Below are 21,003 nucleotides of genomic sequence, written 5' to 3'. Positions count from 1 at the left end.
TTTTTTTTTTTAATTTTTTTTCTAAATGTTAGTTTTCTAATGAAAGAAACGAATACGTCGGCACGGTTATATTTTTTGTCTACAGCACCGATTTCACACGTTTAATCACACACCTTCAGATCAAAAGCTTTTTAACATCATGAGAAACATTTCAGTCGAGTGTCCACAAACTTTTGACCGGCAGTGTGTATCACTGTATTATCTCCACAATAAGCCCAATGGGTCGTTTATGTTTTCAGTGATTAAACATCTGGCCGAAAGATGCCTTCTACTTTTAAATACGTCACTCTGATGGCTCATTTCATGAGTATGCTGTGGTGTTGTCTCGGACCGCGTCACTGACGTGCTGAATTGGCCTGTAAAGCCATTCTAGAGCTCATTATGGCTGGAAATGAGAGGAGGTTACTGAAAGCAATCAGAAAGTAGAACAGGGTCGGCGTCACTGGCCGTGACCTCTACATCCTGTTTTTAATTTTGTACTTTTAAAATGATTCAGATGATTCATTTTTGTTATATTATGGACAGGGCGCTTTTATTCATATTCAGGAAGTGGTGTAAATGTGCTAGCAGAGATAAGCTCCTGTCTTTCAGAGTGAAAAGACATTAATATTTGGTCGGTGCAGTGTGTAGTCTGCTGTCTCACACCTACAGGGTCCTTATACTGTATGTAGAGCCCTGACCATTACACCAATACGTGCTTGTTGAACATCTTGTTCCAGATCTCGTTCCCCTTTTACTGTTCTAATAACCTCCATTCTTCTGGGAAGGCTTTCCACTAGTTTTTGGAGCGTGGCTGTGGGGATTTGTGCTCATTCATCTACGAGAGCATTAGTGAGGTCGGATGAAGAGATCTGAGGAGCAGACAGCATTCCAGTTCATCCCAAAAGTTCTTCCTACCTCCCGAAATATTCCCATGTTGCCAAGATTCACCATGACCCTGATCAAAGTGGTTACTGAACATGAATGAATAAATGAATAAGGAAAAGTTTTAAAGCAGATTATTTGGGACTTTTGTGGAATAAAGCACAACAACAAGACGGTGAAATGGTGCTAAATTAAATACACCTCATGATAGGAGGAAACAAGAAGTGAAGCTGGAGCTGATTTCTTTGCAGACCAGACTGGAGATTCATGACGCCCAGTCAGCGAGCCATGTCGGGTGATTATACAGATGAACACGCCCCTTAGGTGCGGTCTCCGTACAGGTACAGATGAACACGCCCCTTAGGTGCGGGCTCCGTACAGGTACAGATAAACACGCCCCTTAGGTGCGGGCTCCGTACAGGTACAGATAAACACGCCCCTTAGGTGCGGTCTCCGTACAGGTACAGATAAACACGCCCCTTAGGTGCGGTCTCCGTACAGGTACAGATGAACACGCCCCTTAGGTGCGGTCTCCGTACAGGTACAGATGAACACGCCCCTTTGATGCGGTCTCCGAACAGATGAAGGGTTTTTCCTCGCCACTGTCGCCCCGGGATTGCCCATTAATCATCTAAATCTATCTACATTTGCATTTCTGTGTCTGTTTGTTAAAAGCATGATAGAAATTGAATTCCCTTGAAGGCCCCCCTCCACCTTTTTGGGGTTAATGAGTTCCACCGTTCCCCTTGCTGTGATGCATCCATGCGCTATAATGCACACAGCTAACGCGTTTAAAAGGGAAGCGTTTGTAATTATCAAGATATATATATGTACGTGTTGTTTAGAAAGCTCATTTCTCAACTGAGTTTACTTTCATGGATTCATTTGTTAAAGAAAGTCTTTGCCCCCATGCTGAAAGCCTTATACCTTCCGATTAGATTTGTGGTGTTAATGGTTACTGGGTCCAGTGGTACAGTTAGGTATCTCACAAACACCTGATGAATAGCAGTGTTTATTAAAACAAGCACCATTCGAAATGAAAACAGATTCATCATATCCTCATGTCGAGGAGGCACAAAACTTTACCCTCATGCAAAGTTCACTGCAAATGTACAGGTATCTTTATTGCAGAGAAGATCCAATCCTTTAAATATTAATGTACTTAACACTCTGTATAATCCCTTTATTTAACTTATTGCACCCTAACCCTTCATGATATTCTCGTTAAATGTTTTTATTTGTATATTGTTAAGAATTCTTTGCTCCCTGGTTGTTGTGCCTTTGTCACGGTTTGGTTACAGTTATTTATTATTATTATTATTATTATTATTATTATTATTATTATTATTATTATTATTATTTTGTTCCCCTTGCTCAATTGAAGCATCGGTAAACATCACTGTTTTTTTGTTGTTGTTGTTGTTGTTGTTTTGTTTTTTTTTCAGCCATTATATTCAGTACAGCAGCGTCCGTTAATAAAACCACACGCCCTTAGAAAATGAAACATAGTAAAAACCATAGTGGTATAAAACGACACCAGAGAGGAGACGAAATAAAAATGCGCTTGTGTGCCCGACGACAAAGACGGTTCTCTTTCTCGTGTGTTTCTGATTATGAACCGTGTGATTCCAGAGTTCATCCTTTTCAGCATGTTCAAATTCTCATTTATGACAAGTGTGTGCGTTTCACTCTGCTTGGGAAACGAGGGAGACGTCATCCGATGAGTCACGGCACAGCTGCTGCTCAGAACAAATCTTTGCGCGCTGTGTTTCAGCAGCTCCGAGCGCGTGCACCGCCATCCTCATACAGTCGTGACCCTCATGACCACCTCGCGGTTGGAGTTGGAGGCGAGGCGGGCTTCGCTGGGCCTGATCTGACTCAGGATGTGCAGGACGGTGTAGCCGCAGTGGTGGTTGAGGATAGTCCTGAGCCTCCGAATGCGCTGATTCCTCCTGCTGCCACGGCCGAGGCTGTGAGGATTGGAGCGCGAGCCACGTGCCGTCGCCTTACTGCTCGAACCAATCGGCTCCCCCATGTCCTTGGCCTTTTCATAGTTCAATACTTTCCACTGTTGATTGACTGCTTGCCAGCGCTTAAAGATCCGGTAGACCGATGAACCCTCATGGATGATGAGGCCTGCGGGGAAATATGGATTAACAAGGGTCCAGACGTGGGCCAGTGTGGGAAATTTCCATCGTTTAAAAAGGATTTAACTGGATTTTCTTATTTATTTATTTATCTGAATTAATCTTCTAAAATGTGTAATGTTTCAGAGAAAGAAAACTCAACTTATACTCATGTATACTGAAATGAGAAGTATGAATGGATGGATAAATAGTTTGAGCAGATTGATGTATGGATGAATGTAATGATGGATGGATGTATAGTTGGAATAGTTTGAGCAGGTGAGTGGCTGGATGGATAAATGGATGGTTGAACAGCTGGATGGATGGATGGATGGATAGATAGATAGATAGATAGATGTTTCAGAGAAATAAAACCCAACATGTACTGATGTATACTGAAATGAGATGGATGGATGGATGGATGAATAGTTTGAGTAGATGCATAGATTAATAGTTTGAGCAGACTGATGGATGGATGGATGTAGTGATGGATGTAGTGATGGATGTAGTGATGGATGGATGAATAGTTTGAGCAGATGGATGGATGGAGTTAGTGATGGATGGATGAATAGTTTGAGCAGATGGATGGATGGAGTTAGTGATGGATGGATGAATAGTTTGAGCGGATGGATGGATGGATGGATGGAATGAAGGATGGATGGATAAATGGATAGATAGATACATAGATAATACTTCTGCAATTATATAATTCGGCTACAAGAGTCTTAAACACAATGCATTGTGGGTAATATTGTCATATGGGACCTTCAGAATACATCATATATACATTAATTGCAAAATTTGGGCTAAAGGAGTTTCTTACCCTTTCTGCTAGTTTAGTTGTTCATTTAAACAATTTCACGGTTTCAGATATGAATATAAAGCGGTTTCGTCGTCGGTTGATGGATATTTTATTCTGCAGCTCATGTTTCACTGCCAGCTCCTCAGACAGATTAATGCTTGGATCATAAACAACCTCAGAAGTCGATTAAAAGCGTCTGCCCAATTTGATTTTTAAATCAGTGGGACTCTGGATGAATAAATAAAAAACTATAGCTGCAATAGAAAAAGCAAATAAAGCGTACATTCTCAAATCTTTTTCTAGCTATAGACACAATTATAAGGTGTATTTAGTTCAGCTTAAACCCCTTTATGAATAATCTATACACAAATTCTGCTAATGCTTTAAACCGCTCCAAGTTAAGTGAATTATTTATTCAAGGCATATATCAAGAGTTTCTCCTGAGAGTGCGTCTGATCACAAACGCTCGGCAATCATGCCCAAAAAAATTAAAACCAGAAAAAGAAACAACAATGTGGAGTAAATAATACAGTCTGCAATAGTTCAGTAATATAATTTGGTATATCATAGGTCATTTGCATAATATCTACAGTCATACACTCTACATTTATTTCGCTCGCAGGAAATTATTGTCAAATGAGTCACAACATGAGTCACAGCCTCTTTCAGCCGACCTAAAGAACCTCGTACTGAAACACCCGAATGCTAATGGCTATGTAAATGGCCGGTCCTCACAGTACTGACCACAGTAAAGGTCAGCAAGTGGGTCGCTGTGTTTTAGTTCTATCGCTTTCAGCACGCCTCCACTCACCTATGCACACGATGTCCATGAAGCCGTACATGCCGTAGCAGATCTGGAAGAGCAGGTCCTGCCGCTGCCACTTGGCCGAGGGGCTGAGCGAAGACCACACCAGCCACGAGATGCTGGCGATGAGGAAGAGCGAGCCGAGGATGATGGCGGCGATCTGCACCTTCTCGATCACAGTCAGAGAGATGGCCTGCCACTGAAACGCAAAAGCCGCACGACACTGCTTCATCCCGCTGAATACACCTGAACATCATGTGGGTAAAGCTCAAAAAAAGTAAATGCTACATCTAAATCAGAGATATTGCCTCCTTGTAGATATTACAAACCTTTAATCTTTGGTGTTGTTGATTCATCTTCTAGAACAACAATAGTTCTGGTTGTAATTCAAACCGCAGGTTTATATTAATGTGTTTCTACAGTAACAGCTCATTCACAGAGACTTGTAAGTACATTCAGTGTTTTTATTTCAAGAGAAATACATTCGATCTGAAGGTTAATGGCCAGAGAGCACTGGGATTGAACATGACGGCTGGTAATATGGCATTATTATTTAATATAATGGCAAGTAATATCAGTATGCTGTTATTAAAAAAGAGGTTTTAATGCAGTTTATGGTATAAATGTGCGAAGGTGTGGGTGGCGTAATGCTTAATAATGACTCATTTTTTCCTAATTGTTGTACTTGGAGCTACTGGCATGATTCCAGTCTGAAGAAAAATACACGCTTATTGACTTCCCCTGCTCTGTTTTACTCAGGAAATCCATTATGGACGGAGTGAATCATAGATCGCGTGCTGCTGTCTTGAAATCGAAGGATGTTTCAAAGAAGATAAAGTAACGGAATATTTATGGATTATGCCAAGTGGAAGCAAGGGGGAAGAGGCCCTTTTTTGTTTGTGTATTTGGGCTGTACTAGCTCTTACCTGTAAGGGATTTTTGGTGCTGATGGCCAACACTTGGTATTTGAAGTAGCAGAGCTCGCAGCTCCAGGAGCCTCTCTCGCTGATCCAGCGGATAAGACACGGCTGATGGGTGCAGCGCACTGAGCCGTCACACCGGCACGGACTCAACAGCTCTCCCTGATGGGCACACGGTCACAAAAACACACTGGGTTAGGTCATGCAGTTATAATAAATCAAAGTGTCAATACTGATCTCAGGTCAGCAGAATCAGTCGCAAATATTACGACAGTATTATACAGTTGAACTCTGACTGTTTTCCTGCAGGAGCACATCTGCTTCATTCAAACAGCAGCAGGTATGTGAGCTTCACCCGGTGGTTTCGCACCCAGCTGTGAGCCACTGTTGTGGCATCTCTTACCCGATATTAAGCCAATCCCACACGGTTCCCATAGTCCCTATATAAGAGCATCATTTCAGGTAGGAAACGATTTCTACACCCCATGGAGTGCACTATAAACCCAAAAGAGAGCCACTGGGTATGGAGCAAATAACCGAGTTGATGAAGGCATGTTGCATCACTGTACATTATTGACCTAATGCAGTATTGACCCACACTGAGGTTTTCATTGTAGCTGCAAAGGTAATATCAAGATGTTCTACTAAATCATAAAGAAAAAGCTTTGGCTGCACCCAGTGTAGCGGGCTGTGTGTTAAATTCAGAGATGGAAAACACCTGCATGTATCATGCCTCTGAACAGAAGTGCCAGAGACTGTTGGGTTTTTTTTTTCTTTCTAGTAGCGTCTAGGCCACTGCCTTCAACCGCAAGTACCTGGTATTAAACTCGAAAACAATCAAGCATACAAAATATGTTTGACAGCAAAAACAAAACGAAAAATTCATTTGACAGCAAAGAAAAAAAATGTCCTTTAAAATGATGCAACATAAAAGTGAAATGTCATTTGAAAGGTAGAATAAAAAAGACTACGACGATGATATATGAATGAGAAGAAGGACAGCGTTGAAATAAGCATCTAATGGGAGTATAGTATATTTACCATTTAATTATCACATCAATCACTGTGCATTTACTTTGATTTAACAAGATGGCTTCTACACGCATTACTCGGAGGATTATAAAATAGCACTTGATCCAGCACATCATATTATTTTACGTAAAAACATGAATTTCAGTGACATATTGTTTTGACATCAAAGTGTTCATTAGTGGAGCTGGACTTAGTACTGCTCCTCATTTGAATCAAATCGTGCAAGAAAAAGAGCAGAAATGGGCAGAACACCCGTGAAACTTCTGAACTGCACTTAATTCTGTATTTATGCCTGAGGTCTGAATACCAGTGTGCACAATTTCAGTATTAAATCCTGTCTGCACGTATTTTTTTTTTTAGTTACATTTATATAGCACTTTTCTAGACAGTCAAAGGACTTTTCATAGTATTGGGGAGGGGGTGAATCTCCTCAACCACCACGAGTGTGTAGCTTCCACCTGGATGATGTGACGGCAGCCATAGTGCACAGAACACCCACCACACACCAGCTGTTAGGAGAGAGGAGAGTGAAGTAGCCAATTCGGAGATGGGGATTATTAGGGGGCCATGATAGAGAAGAGTCAATGGGGGAATTACACCAGGACACCGGGGTTATACGCCGACTCTTTTACAATAAGTGTCCTGGGATTTTCAATGACCACAGAGAGTCAGGACCTCAGTTTTAACGTCTTATCTGGAAGACTGCTGTTTTTACAGTATAGTGTCCCCCGTCACTATACTGGGGGCATTAAGACCCACACAGACCACAGAGTGACTGCCCCCTGCTGGCCTCACTAATACCACTTCCAGCAGCAACATTAGTTTTTCCCACTAGATCTCCCATCCAGGTACTGGCTGGGCTCAACCCTGCTTAGCTTCAGTGGGAAACCAGGCGAGAGCTGCAGGGAGATTTGGCTCTGGCAACGCATGTAACTCAACTCACGTCCGGCATCGTGCAACGAAATGACCACAGCTGTATCCTTTCTTGTATTTAAAGCTGTCATACCGTCTATTTAAAAAACAACAACAACAACAACATGATATTATGTAGGATCCAGTTAAAGCGGTTTGAACAAACTAAGTGACTGGACTTCCGTAAATGAGAAAGTACTCATAAAATTGCTCATTTGGAGCAGGAAATCAATGCATGCAGTCAGCACGTAGCCACTGTTAAGGGTTGACTGTAGCCGCAGGATCTCCTTTTTCGCAGTATGTGGAGTGATGTGAAGAACATGCAGGTTAATAAGAGTTGAGCTGTTCCTGCCTCCCTCCTACACTCAGCCAACCAATCAATACGGGTCTTAAACCCCTCATACATGACTCCCCTGGCACAAGAAAATCTCCATTCTAGTATTTCTTGTAAGTTCACTGGGTTCTATTATGGGGTTTAAGTCCACTGGGCTATAGAATTGGCTAGACTTGACTGTAGCTCCATTGGGTTATACAATGGGCTGTATGTCTAGAATTTGGATGTAAGTCTAAAAGGCTATAGAAGGGGTTGTAGATCTACTGGGTTCTAGAATTGGTTGCAAGACCACTGAAATCTAGAATTGGTTGTCAGTCCACTGGGCTATATTGTGGGTTTTAAGTCAACTGGGCTATAGAATTGGCTAGAATTGACTGTAGGTCCATTGGGTTATAGAACGGTTTGCAAGTCTATATGGTTCTAGAATTGGTTGCCAGTCCTTTGGGATCTAGAATTGGGTCTAGGTCTGTTGGGTTCTAGAATGGGTTGCAAGTCCATTGGAGTCTATAATTGGTTGTAAGTCCATTGGGTAAAATAATTGTTTGCATACCCACTGGGTTCAGCAACTGCCTGTACATCCTTTGGGTTCTAGAATTGGTTATAAGTCCACTGGGTTACAGGATTGGTTCTAAGTTCATTGGGATACAGAATGGGTTGTAAGTCCAATGGGCTATATATAGAATTGGTTGCAAATACATTGGGTTTTAGTGAAATGAGAAATGGTAGAAATGACTATTTCATTGGAAGCATCTAGATCTAATCTAATGCAAAAGGCCAAAATCTTTATCACTGTAATTAGGCACTTTAGGCACACTGAATATTTATACTTTACAGTTAATACTAGCACTATTTTCTCTACAGGCCTAACTGATTCACCCTCTAACTGTGTCTGCCTTTAATAAAGCACTCATTTAGAATCTCATTAGGATCTGAGAGTTAGCAGTTAATAAGTTCCACAAAGATTGCGTTTTCCTTATTTAATTACTCTTCTGTATCATTTTGTTTGGTCTGTGGTAATAATCGTGATTAAACTGCAATAAAAACCGTTTGTCTGGCAATCTATCTAAAGAAATGGTTGTACCACTGATGAGAAACTCAGTTTTGAAACATTCAGCTTCATTGCTTTAGTTATAATGTACCTTTCTAAAGTCAAAAACATAAATCCTTCCCTTAGCACTCAGCATGTGGTTTTTATTGAATCAGTCACAGTATGTCTCCGTATGAAAATATAATTGATATGTGAACTTGTGTTGTTGGAGTTTTGGAGTTCCTGTTGACATAATTAAAGTAATCCCCCAGGGTTTATGATGGGACACTTTGGGTTTAAGTGCAAATCAAGTGTTCTTTGTAAAATGCTTTCATGAATTGTTCAGTTGAAGGAACGTGTACATTACGCCCTAAATCTGTTGATTTCATCCTTTCGGAGGGAAGAATCATTGATCATGGGTTACAAGCATGGCCCTGATCATGCATTAACAACACGTATACCACAGCAACATTGAAGTCTTGGCTCTGATTGGTCAGAAAGTTTTGATTCATTTTCTATAACAGCAGTTCTGGCAATAATTCTGGCTGCAAGGTATTTCACAGGTTTATATTAATGTGCTTGCTCGGATGTGTTATTGTTTCTATAGTAACAGCTTACACAAAGACTTGTGTGGTGGATGGTATAAACATAATCAACATTCTGTATGGTGAAGTTTTCCGAGAGGAGATGTTTTTTGGGAAGGAGTCAGAGTTGTAACTGTTTATAGCTGCTATAACATCAGTGATAACAGGAACTAACTCGTTACATGGATTATTAAATGTATATTAAATGAAACTATAAATGGAGAAAATGAATCATTCTTTAAAAAAAAAAAAAAAATTCCACCTTAGTACATGTTGAAATACTTGTCTGTGGCAATCAGATACTCTACAAATATGGTGACTAGGGATAATCTGGAATACAGTTTAGATGATTAGAAGAGCTTTTATGTACTTCTAGATAGGAATTGTTTGGTAATCAGGCTGCATGTGTTTATTGTGTGCTCTGACGATCCTGGCCAATCTGATCTCAAATGAGTGTTACTGTGCCAGTTCTGATGAATCACACAATCCAGAACATTCACACGATCCAGCAAATGGAAATTATCCATCCATCCATCTAGGAGCCTATCCCAGGGAGCATTGGGCACAAGGCGGGGTACACCCTGGACAGGATGCCGATCCATCACAGGGCACAATCACATACACATTCACACACCCACTCATACACTACAGACACTTTAGACATGCCAATCAGCCTACCATGCATGTCTTTGGACTGGCGGAGGAAACTGGAGTACCCGGAGGAAACCCCCGCAGCACGGGGAGAACATGCAAACTCCGCACACACAGGACCCCGGTGGGAATCGAACCCCCGACCCTGGCGGTCTGAGGTGAACGTAATAACCACTAATCCGCCGTGCACCCCCAAATGGAAATTATTTTGGTAGAAAAAAAAATAAGAAAGGCTGATCTTTAACCATAAAGGTTATGATAGATTGCACGGCTAACTGTATTCACAACAGGTAGTGTGTTTATCTCATGGATCCCTGCTCGTTTCTAACCAACCAGACAACAGAAGCCAAAGAAGGTGTCCAATCACAGCTATCTTACATAAAATACTGACAAATATGAAAGATAAAGTGTTTGATTGTGAAGTTACAAAAACTACTATTGAACTGCTTGAGTAGTATGGTGCTCTCATTATAATACTTTTGTTCAGAGAGACTGAAGATTGTCTCAATCCAAATGCTTCATGAGAAACTCTAAAAATGCTGTTATTTTTCTCTACCCAAACACTGGGTTGAGCCTTTGGGGTCATTTACATGGGTTAAATTCTCAGTCTTGGGTAGTTTTTGGGTAGTTTTGTGTAACCCAACCGCTGTGTTAGTGGCTGGGCCATTTTCACATTTGACAGATGAATCAATGCACCCCTCCCCCACCCCGACACCTCAGCACAGCTCCTCGGGTCAAATCAACTCAGTGCGCACTGTTTGAATTCGCCTCAGGTGGAGGTAGCGGTTTTCACTCAGACAGACTGTTAGATTCATTTGAAGAAATAAGGTTCGTATCAATACATTTATCCATAAAACCATTACTGTACATTAGAAGAAGCAAAAATGTGCGATAACACTGCAGTTTACATGACACTACACGCACCGTTAGCTTCGTTCGCTTTGGTGTACTTGTTTGTAACCCCCACTGGATCGTAAGTTGGTTACTCAGTTTTTTAATTGTTTTAAACGTCTCCTTTGATCAAAATCTGACGTTTTTGTCTTAAATATGACTTATTTGAGTCATTTACTTCAAAGTCTATATATAAACACCACTTTAGCAGCTCAAGCCACAAATTTCTGAACACCTTCTTGTGTATAAATAAAGGACATATTTGTTTAAAATGTGGTATATTTAACATTTTCAATGGGTGAAATAATGAACCCAGCATTTTTTGTAAAAATTAAACCGTCCTTTAGGTCGAAAAACAACTCAACTTGATGGGTTAGTTCAGCCCAAAATGTGTTCTGTCTTATATTTAACCTAGCCGTTGAGCTAAAAATAACCCAGTTTGGGTTGGTTTTATCCCAGTGTAAAAAAATGACATATGGGGAGATGAGTGAAGAGAAAATTCATGCAATCTTTTGGGCATAACCACAAACTGAGGAAAAGGTGAAGACGTGGGGTCCATATGGCAGACTAGCAAACAAAATCTTGCTCCTCATGAGTATATGAGAGAGAGAGAGAGAGAGAGAGAGAGAGAGAGAGAGAGAGAGAGAGAGAGAGAGAGAGAGAGAGAGAGAAAGCAATTTGTGGGCATTAATGGCATTGATCTGTTAACTGTGCAGCACTGTGCTGAACCCCGAAACATGAGGGAATTTAAGGTGTGACGGGAATGTGAAATGCACGAAACCTTGACAATAGCTGCTGATATATTTTTTTTTTCGAGCTGAGCTCCAGATTTATTCATGTCCTTTGTGTAAAGTGGGAGTGCGAGAACACCAGTAGAAAGAAAAATAATGAAATTATCTTAGGTCAGAAACCTTCTGCTTCTCATATCTCATCTTCAGTCTGAAAAGGCTTGTGTATAAAAGTGTCCTGTTACTGGTGGAGTGATATACACCCGGTCTAGTCAACTAGCCCAGAGAATTTTGACGCTCAGCTGTTTACAAGTGCACTGAATCATCCTCTCTTGTTCCATCTCACTGTTCTTATGTGACGACGTTGTACTCGAGCGCTGAGAACGTTGTGGGCAACTACTGGCACATATCACAGATCATAGCCTACACAGTCCTCACCAAAGGCTGCTATTTGGTCCAAAGGTGATCAAATTAAAGCATGTTATTATTATTATAGCGGGAACGGTCCAAGATATCAAGTGTCCAATCATCAACCGCTACATCTGAGCACAGAATCTGCGCAACTGCTTATATGCCTTAATTATTTCTAGACTTCTTGACAATCTTGATAGTCATAAGCCATTGCTCTTCCACCGAACATGAGGTCAGATTCAGACTTCCTGTTTCAGCAAGCCTCGATTCTGATTGGTCAGAAGGTGGTGATTAGGTTTCTATAACAGCGGCTGACAGTAATTCCACATGCATGGCGAATCCCACACAGGTTTATATTAAAGATCTAGTTCTAATATTTGATCATTTCTGTAGTAACAACTTGGTACCGTGGATGCTCCACATCATTTTTTTTTTTTTTAAGTCTTCATATGTTGATGTTTATTTGGCATGTTTTGAAAGGAGTCTCCAGGTGACAAGCTGCTTTCAGGGATGTTCCACAACATTAATGTAAATATAAACTGATAAAAAGAAGAAGAAAAAAGCATGACTGTGGTATAAGGGGGATGAAACACTTCAGGACGTGCTGTTATTAAAGCAATAAGCCACATGACACGAAGCAGAGCGCCTAAAACACCCTTAACGCAGATTATTGTGTCGTAATGTTTTTAGAAAATGGCGACAAAAAAAACACTACCATCAAATCCATATCAATATATAATAACATTTTTTGTTTTAAAACCTGGCGCATTAATACAGATTTCGATTATTGTGACACGGTCACAGGTGTGTGTATATCACTGTTGTTGTGTATTGTTTTTTTTTTCAATATGGCTCAGCCAATCAGGTTTTAGAACCAAAACGGTCCATTTTATAAAGGAAAATAGACAGCTTGAGAATGTGCCGTTTCACATGACCCGGTTGTTGATTATTTTCCTATAACAGCACACCCAGAGTGTTTTATTCCTGACTAATTCCGCGATCGTTGTTTATTTGTGCATCGTGTATGCGCTTTCTGTTCCCACCTAAACCATTCCATCATTAGTCTCTTCTCTTTCCGGTTATGAATACATGCAGATTCACTAGATATTTTGTATTAGTGTGCCGTCAACCCGGAGAAGAGCGTTTGCTAAACTTACTAAATGTAAGTCCCTAGGCACTGCGATGCTCTGTTTTCTCTGATTTCCATCGCTTAAAAAAAATCATCCACCCTGAAAAGAGAGCCAGCATGCCATTTACCACATCAAAAAGACTCGGTGCTATTTCTCTTCTTATCTTCTTATGAGCCTTGACACATAGACAGCTGGTTAATGAAGACTGATACTCCATACCGCACCGTTCATTGGTTAATCATATTTACAGAGATAATCGGACACACAGGAAGGGGATGGGATTGTCTCACCTGGTGGGACTTATCTGGATAATTCAATAATAGTTCTGCAGTGATCAAAGACAGTGATTTATTGATGCAGGACCCGCCATCTAAAGCTTTATCAAAGACATCAGATGGTGGAAATCAGATTTTGACAAAAGATACAAGATTGCTGTTAGAGATTCTTATTTTTCCCCCTAGGTCTGATGCCACATGACACGTTTTAATAATCAGAAATACTACAACATCTGAGAGGACAACTACAAAACCCTGAAACATACCTTAATCTGTGTGTGTGTGTGTGTGTGTGTGTGTGTGTGTGTGTGTGTGTGTGTGTGTTTTATTTTACACCACTGCCTTTTAAAATGAGCCGACGTCCAAGCCTAACCTACATTAGACAAGCTTTTCTGGCTTCTGCGCATCTGTTCTTTCGCATCTTGGCCACAGACCAAACATCTATACACCGTTCTGTCTGTAGCAAAAACAGTGTGTCATCCATCTGCCAGGTCTCCTGAACTCCAGGCGTATTATTCCCCATCCCAATAAGGACATTCCACTGATTGGCAGAACGGTTTATACATGAAGTGGACGTGAAGAGAATAGTCTTGTGTTCAGTTTGCACAAATTACACAAGGATATAACAATATGGCACAATTTTAGAGTCTTCATAGGAATTCACACACCAAAAAAAATTCTTCAAATGAATCACAGAATAATAATATACAATAATCTTGAGCAATAATTGGGAGAAAGGGAGGGGTGAGTCTAGGTATATATATATATATATATATATATATATATATATATATATATATATATATATATATATATATATATATAATTCAACAGCAGAAGAAAACAGCATCTGTAAAAAAAATGTCACTCTGGTATATATATATCATGGCGTCTTTATTGATGCTGTTTCTGAAATATGTGATGTGTAAAAAGAGTAGGTGGTGAAGAACATACTTTACAACACAACACAACACAACAGAAGGTGCTGATTAATTTTCTCTGACAGTAGTTCTGGCTGTTATTCAAATCCCTTTTTTTTTAATTAACGTGCTCATTCTAATGTCTTGTTGTTTCTATAGTAACAGCTCATTCACAGGGACTCGTATGGCAGATGATATCATCTGCATAATAAGAGTAATAATAAACAGAATTTTGTAACGATGTTTTTATTTAGCAGAAATACAAACCTATAATCTATAATGGATATAGTAATACTGTACGTTTTCTGTAAGAAGATATTTATTTAACATTTATGGAAGGAGTCTCCAGTGTCAGCGCTTACTGGAACAATACGTTTTCTGTCTTAAGACCAGAGGAGTTTCTCAGTAACATGACAAGCTGGGGTCTTACTGTTGGTGAGAGAACAGCTTTACAGTTTGTACTGTATAACTAAATGCTAACAAAATCTAAAAAAACAAACAAACAAATAAACAAACAAAAAAGGTATTGTTGTCAAACTGTTGTGGTACGAGAGGAATTTTAAAAAAAAACTTTGGGATGCGCTGCTATTGGAAAGTAATCAACATCACACCATGAATCCCATTGTGATTTATTCCTTACTTAAAATGACTATCTGACTAGGCCAGGAGTTTAAGGAGTTAATCACGAGTCCCATTTTATAGTGCTGTGGATTTGGACCGATACAAAAATAAATACAAATGTTACTAAATCTTTCATCTAAATATTTGAGGTAACTTTTCTCTGTTTTTTATTATAATAATGTACAATAAATAAAAACAGACAGATTTCTGACTTACTGCTAAACTAATAATACAATTATAAGAACCTTTTCACTGTAAAAATGTGTTACTGTAACAAAAACGGTAACTGAGCCATCAACAAAAAACAAGACGACTGTATGCCTGAGTTGCCAGATTGGGAACACAGATCCCACACACTGGGTTATTATTATTATTATTATTATTATTATTATTATTATTATTATTTATCACAGATGGGCTAGAAGATGGCTTTGGAATGAAAGAAAATTACATTAAATACAGGCTTTGTTTTTTGTAAAAGAAAAAAAAAGGCAGCATTTCCATTAATCTTCCCTGGAACTTGTGAAATAAATAATGTAGGCTATGTGTAAAATCACAAGTAGTAAATATAAATTAAACATATTCAAATCACACGTGAAAAATGTGTGAACCATGACACATGCGTATATTTCACATATAAACTGTGATTATTCACATGTGACTGTTCTGTAAATCTCCTACAAATACCGAGTACAGTCTGATAACCCAGTTTCCTCTGGCATTCTGAAATGAAAAGTTGATGTCCAGGTTAGGTGAGAAGCACAACACAACACAACACAACACAACACAACACAACACAACACAACACAACACAACACAACACCCAGTGTCAGTGCTGAAAAAAAAAGATTCATATACTGATGCATTTACTCATCACACTTACAATGCCAAATGAACACCTGCACGTGCACATCTGGACAGCAGAGGTTGTTAATGCATCACTGTAGGTGTTAATTCAGCTCTGGGGATTTCTCTGTGTTTGGAAGCCCAGACAGATGGCTAGCTCTGATAGGCCCAAATCCTTACATATAAACAAAGGAACGCGTTTATTTGCACGCGGCGCCGTCGTCCTGCCTTTTGTCTGACTCACCGATACATGGACATGACCAGGGGAGAAAGAAAGAAAAAAAGAAAGGAAGGAAGGAGGAATGAAAGAAGCAGCTCAGTTGTCGGCTTCCCACAAAACAGAGGATTATATATCGCGATGGAATCAGAGCTGCACAATAAGCTCTCTCTCTCTCTCATTAACAGCATTAACCTTTGCATTATTGATATCGCGGAGTCTGGTAGCCAATCACCGACCTGCGTTCATGCGCGAGCCGAGCAGTCTGACCAATCAGAGTCGATCTGCATGTGTGTTTCCGTGTGCCTTTGATGAATCACGGAATTCACATGATCAAAAAGACGGAAATCGTTTGAAAAATGTTTACAGACAAATCAATAAACAGCACAAGGCCGAGTGTATTGTGCAACAGCAATCATAATGATCCTCCTCGTGCCGTTAAAATAGATTTGATAAACAATAACAATAATAATAATAAAAATAATAATAACAGCAATAATAGACAGTTTACGCCCAGTGTTGAAATAAAACAGCAATATGGTGGTATATCGCCTATGTAATCCAGGGTTAAAAAAATTAAATGTATTTACCTGCTCAGGTCCTTGGAAGCAGATGCGGCACTGGGGCGTGCGGGTGCCGCTGCTCAGGGACACGGCGTCCGCGTTCATCCGTGCGTCCCGCTCGTCGAGTCCCGCCGCCGCCGCGCTCCGCCTCGCGCCCGCATCGCTGCCGTAGTACTCCTCAGCGTCGTGGTCGTGGTCGCCGGTGCAGCGGGAGAACGCACGCCATCCGCAGCCGCCCATAGCACCCAGGCCCCGCATGCTCGTGCCTGCGTCCACGCTGGGCTGCCGAGGACCGGACCGCATGAACACCAGGAGCTTCAGCTCGTTGAAAAACATGCGGATCCGGTTCTTGAACATCTTTCACTACATGCGTGTGGTGTGCGCCAGAAGTGAAAAGGAACGCGCGGATTATTGTATTGGCATTTATTATTATTATTATTATTATTATTATTATTATTATTATTATTATTATTGGTGATACTTGTGATATCTAGAAGACCCGCAGGCCTGTTATCGTTACTTGTTACTCAGGGAATAAACTAGAAGGTTGTAGTAAGACAGCAGTTATCCAGAAACGGCCCGAGATAGACTACAGTGCTTTTTATTTGCTGTCTGATGGCATGTTAGTGCGGATGAGAGCTTTTCCGGCCCGGAGAGACCGACGCGCTCTTTACAATGTTTATGTTTAAATAACAGCAGGCGCGTCGCCGCCTCGAACCACAACGGCGACCCGAGAGTCTCTTCAAGCCTCTGTCCCGTCTTATTGGAGCAACAACAACAACACCAAAAAAAAATCAGTGCATTGGTCCGGGCTTTAAAAAATAGGGAGGTGGGTGATATCCAGCTATCAAAAAATGAAGGAAAAGGTAAACAAATGCAAAACAGATTTTCAAACAGTCATGTCGGGGTCCCACATTCATGTCATTACTCAGAACAGTGCTAAATAAAAAAACCCAGGATGATGAGTGTCATACGCGTCTCTTTTTATGGTTCATCACCGTTATTTGATCATGACGAATCCTTCTGCTTGATTCCTGGCCATTTTCTCATCGATGTGTGTGGACATGTTTTGACGCCACCTCCCATCCGACCAGCCCCGGACTCAGGATGCCTCGAGCTGGCATGTTTATATAAAAAAACCAACAACAACAATAACAACAAAAACTAAAACAAAATAATAATAATAAAAAAAACCCAAACAAACCTAAAAAAACGTCGCAAGGCCCCAAGCTCGTTACAAAAAATCCCAGCAACTCGTCTCTGTTTTGTTGTCCATCACCATCCCGCCCTTAAAACGGCCCGTCGAGCTCGTGCGTCGTTCAAAGAAAGAGGGATGCAAAATAATAATAATAATAATAATAAAAAAAATAATAATAATAATTTAAGACGGGGGAAAGAACCCCATAAAACCCGCACTGTCTGCTGAATCGCGGTGTTTCCTCCTCCACGCGGTGATGGGAGCTTTTACGCGTCCGAAGTCGCTGGGAATAAAATCATGGCAGCCTTTCACTGCTCCCTTTTTCCCCCCTCCTTGAAAATGGACGTCTTGCCAAAATGACTCAGAGCAGTCCTCGGGTACACGGCGTGCTGGCAGCAGAACAGATCACATTTATTCATTTACACACATTTTTCTTTCGGGTCCACTCGGAGGAGGAGAGCTTAAAGCGGAATTGCACTGATTTCGGTGGGGTTTTTTTTTTTTTTTTTTTTTTTTGACAGGCGCCCGCTGTCCGAGGTGCTGATCCCTCTGCGTGACGCGCGGGTCACGTGCTACTAATGAGACGCGGGAAATATGACCTTCTGCGGGAGAGACAGAGTTCCAAACGATTTTTAGATAAGTAGTGCACTATGTAGGGTGTAGGCGCCATTGTTTTATTCCCGACAATGTACTCAGAGAGGAAAGGAAGTGGGCTAAACTGTACCTTTCCTTGCGGTGTCTTTGGAAGCCTGCGTTTAATATATTTCTCCTGGAAACATGGATACAGTGAAGGATGAATTTCAGATTTATTGGCACCTTTTGAATGTCCACGTTTTCTAAGCTTTCTTGCTTCCTCAAGGTTTTGATTATATACAGTACTATATTAAAAAAATAAAAAAATAAAAAATAAATAAATAAAAGGATTAGGCACAATCTTTGCTTAAAAAAAAAAAAATCAGTTGTCTCAGGTACAATTTCCATCCGTCCATTTATTTTCAATCCATTTTCCATCCATCCATTTTCCATATGGACATTCCATCAGAATCATCATTTTAGTTGAGGTTGAATATTCAATACTGAATAATATTGAATCAATTTTGATAATTCATTGCTTTTCAGTGTTGAAAAGACAAACAGTGAATCAATGTTGATTTTTTTGCTCAGCTTCATTTCCCCACTGGTGGGGCTTAGATTTAATGTCAACTCGTCCGTTCCCTCGTTCAACACAACGCAAATCAGTTGGGTGCATTTCTGTGAAATTTAGTGGGCATATTCATGCTCCTCAGAGGATGAATCCTGCTCATTTTGTGACATCATGACCCTTCCGTCCACTTGAACAAATATTGATTTTATTTCCATCTTCACCTATCGTCACTGAAATGACATTATTTCAGGGTGCAAACCTGATTAAAAATCAATGTTAAATTTCACATTTCAACACTGATTCAATGATAGTTTGGTTGGTGCATGAACAATGAGAACCTTCACACTAACTGTCCCTCAGTGGTTCAACTTCCAACCACCAACCCCAATCCGGACTGCAGAATCTGTTACTAACTTCAAAAAACAGCTAAAGACCCACCTCTTCCACAAACACCTAACTAACCCCTAAAATGCCAACCCCACATTATCCTAAAAAAACAAAAAAAACAAAAATACACCTACTTTGTGCACTTTGCTTTTCTAGAACTCAATTATAAATCTTGTCTGGTTCACACTATTGTTCTCTGCTTGATATATCGCTTGGCTTGTATTTCCTCATTTGTAAGTCGCTTTGGATAAAAGCATCTGCTAAATGAATAAATGTAAGTGATTCAATGTTGATTCTGTGTTGGTCTGCGATCTGTGTGGAGCCTTTCCCAGGGAAGTCAGGGCAAACATTCACACAATTAATTGCGTAATAAAGCGTTTTTATTTGCAAAAGGCCTCAGCTTTTAATTATTATTATTTTTATTAAATAGGTTGTAGCTACTCTATATTGAGCACTAGTGTTCCAGTGTGATCGCAGCCTAAAGTGTATAGCTGTAAACATACTTTAACTGTTTAACTTACACCTTATCTAACTTACATGTAAAATATACGCCCAAAACTGTTAAAAAAAAAATTACGATGTAAATTTAACTACTGTAAATAATTTCAGTGTACAGCAAGTACACTGTATTTTAATTCGTTCCAATACACGGTATGCAATTAACTATTGTAAATAATTTTACAGTAACAATACACTGTAAATCATTACACAGTATACTGTAAATTACTGTTGTTAGTTTTACAGCATTTTTACTGTATTTTGGAATACAGGATCTTGCTGGCTATTTGTTTCCTGTTAAGTTAAGGTTAATTTTACATAAAAAAAAATGTTTACAGTGCGGCGAGAACACGCGAGCTCCGTGCACAAAGGGCAGAGAGGGTATTTAAACCTCCCAACCCCGGTACAATACGTGCAGTTCATTAGGGAAATTAGCTTAGAAAGTCTGAAAAGTGATCTGTAATATGTTGCTTTCTTTATTGACATACAAACTTTGTTGGAAAGGTAATGTTTGGAAATATAAAATATTTCTGTACTGACTAAAATAAAGAGATATAACGAAAAAGTTGTACTAAAAGGGTGCCTAAAAAGACTTTTGCACAGTCTAGAACATATGAACAAATAATGTTTATATCATTTTCCATAGAAGCATGGCTGACTCTTTTGTCATGACTGACTGGAGGCCATTTGGTCATTTAGGATTGACATTTTCATTGGTTTACTTTCCCCACAATTTTATCCACAATTATATGCTTCTTTATTTGTTTTATTTCATATTTCCATCAAGCACTTCCATTGCAAAGGCTTAGTAACGTGTGTTTTGCTTGTATTTCCTCATTTGTAAGTCGCTTTGGATAAAAGCATCGGCTAAATGAACAAATGTAAATGTAAATGTGACCTTCACTTATCAGGCCACAAAATAAATGCTGCTAAGTTCAACTGTCCCAATATCCCTGATGTCACCCTACATTTAGAAAGATTTAAGGTAAACAATTAGACCATAATTATCTTTGAGAGTAAAGCTTTAAAAGGTACACTATCTGTACCTTTCTAGGCAAAGGATACACACTAAATGTGCAAAAGGTGTCCGTTTGAAGGTAACACTCCAGCGGTACTG

General features: G+C 39.9%; 1 protein-coding gene and 1 long non-coding RNA gene across 2 annotated transcripts; one reads left to right on the top strand and one right to left on the bottom strand.

Annotated features, from left to right (window-relative positions):
• Positions 1 to 1,860: 1,860 nt before the first annotated feature.
• On the bottom strand, positions 1,861 to 18,348 carry marchf9 (membrane-associated ring finger (C3HC4) 9). The gene is made up of 4 exons (XM_017487618.3): positions 16,687 to 18,348; positions 5,524 to 5,679; positions 4,604 to 4,796; positions 1,861 to 3,000 (listed from the first exon to the last, which is right to left on the bottom strand). The coding sequence occupies exons 1-4, from the start codon at positions 17,014 to 17,016 to the stop codon at positions 2,666 to 2,668; spliced, it is 1,014 nt and encodes a 337-aa protein (XP_017343107.1). The 5' UTR covers positions 17,017 to 18,348; the 3' UTR covers positions 1,861 to 2,665.
• Positions 4,731 to 6,191, top strand: LOC124628944 (uncharacterized). Its single transcript, XR_006983725.1, has 2 exons — positions 4,731 to 4,854; positions 5,357 to 6,191. It is a non-coding gene; the product is annotated as an uncharacterized LOC124628944 (long non-coding RNA).
• Positions 18,349 to 21,003: the final 2,655 nt, after the last annotated feature.

Source organism: Ictalurus punctatus, chromosome 15 (genome assembly GCF_001660625.3).
Source record: "Ictalurus punctatus breed USDA103 chromosome 15, Coco_2.0, whole genome shotgun sequence".
Taxonomy (NCBI): Eukaryota; Metazoa; Chordata; class Actinopteri; order Siluriformes; family Ictaluridae; genus Ictalurus; species Ictalurus punctatus.
The sequence above is the reverse complement of the archived record's forward strand: the minus strand, read 5'-3'. Positions and strand labels throughout refer to the sequence as shown.

Excerpts from the sequence above, each read along its gene's own strand:
- marchf9 (XM_017487618.3), bottom strand. The coding sequence starts at position 17,016 with ATGTTCAAGAACCGGATCCGCATGTTTTTCAACGAGCTGAAGCTCCTG. Across the intron at positions 4,797-5,523 it reads GCACCAAAAATCCCTTACAG|TGGCAGGCCATCTCTCTGAC; the intron begins GTAAGAGCTAGT and ends TTTGCGTTTCAG. Across the intron at positions 3,001-4,603 it reads CATGGACATCGTGTGCATAG|GCCTCATCATCCATGAGGGT; the intron begins GTGAGTGGAGGC and ends ATTTCCCCGCAG.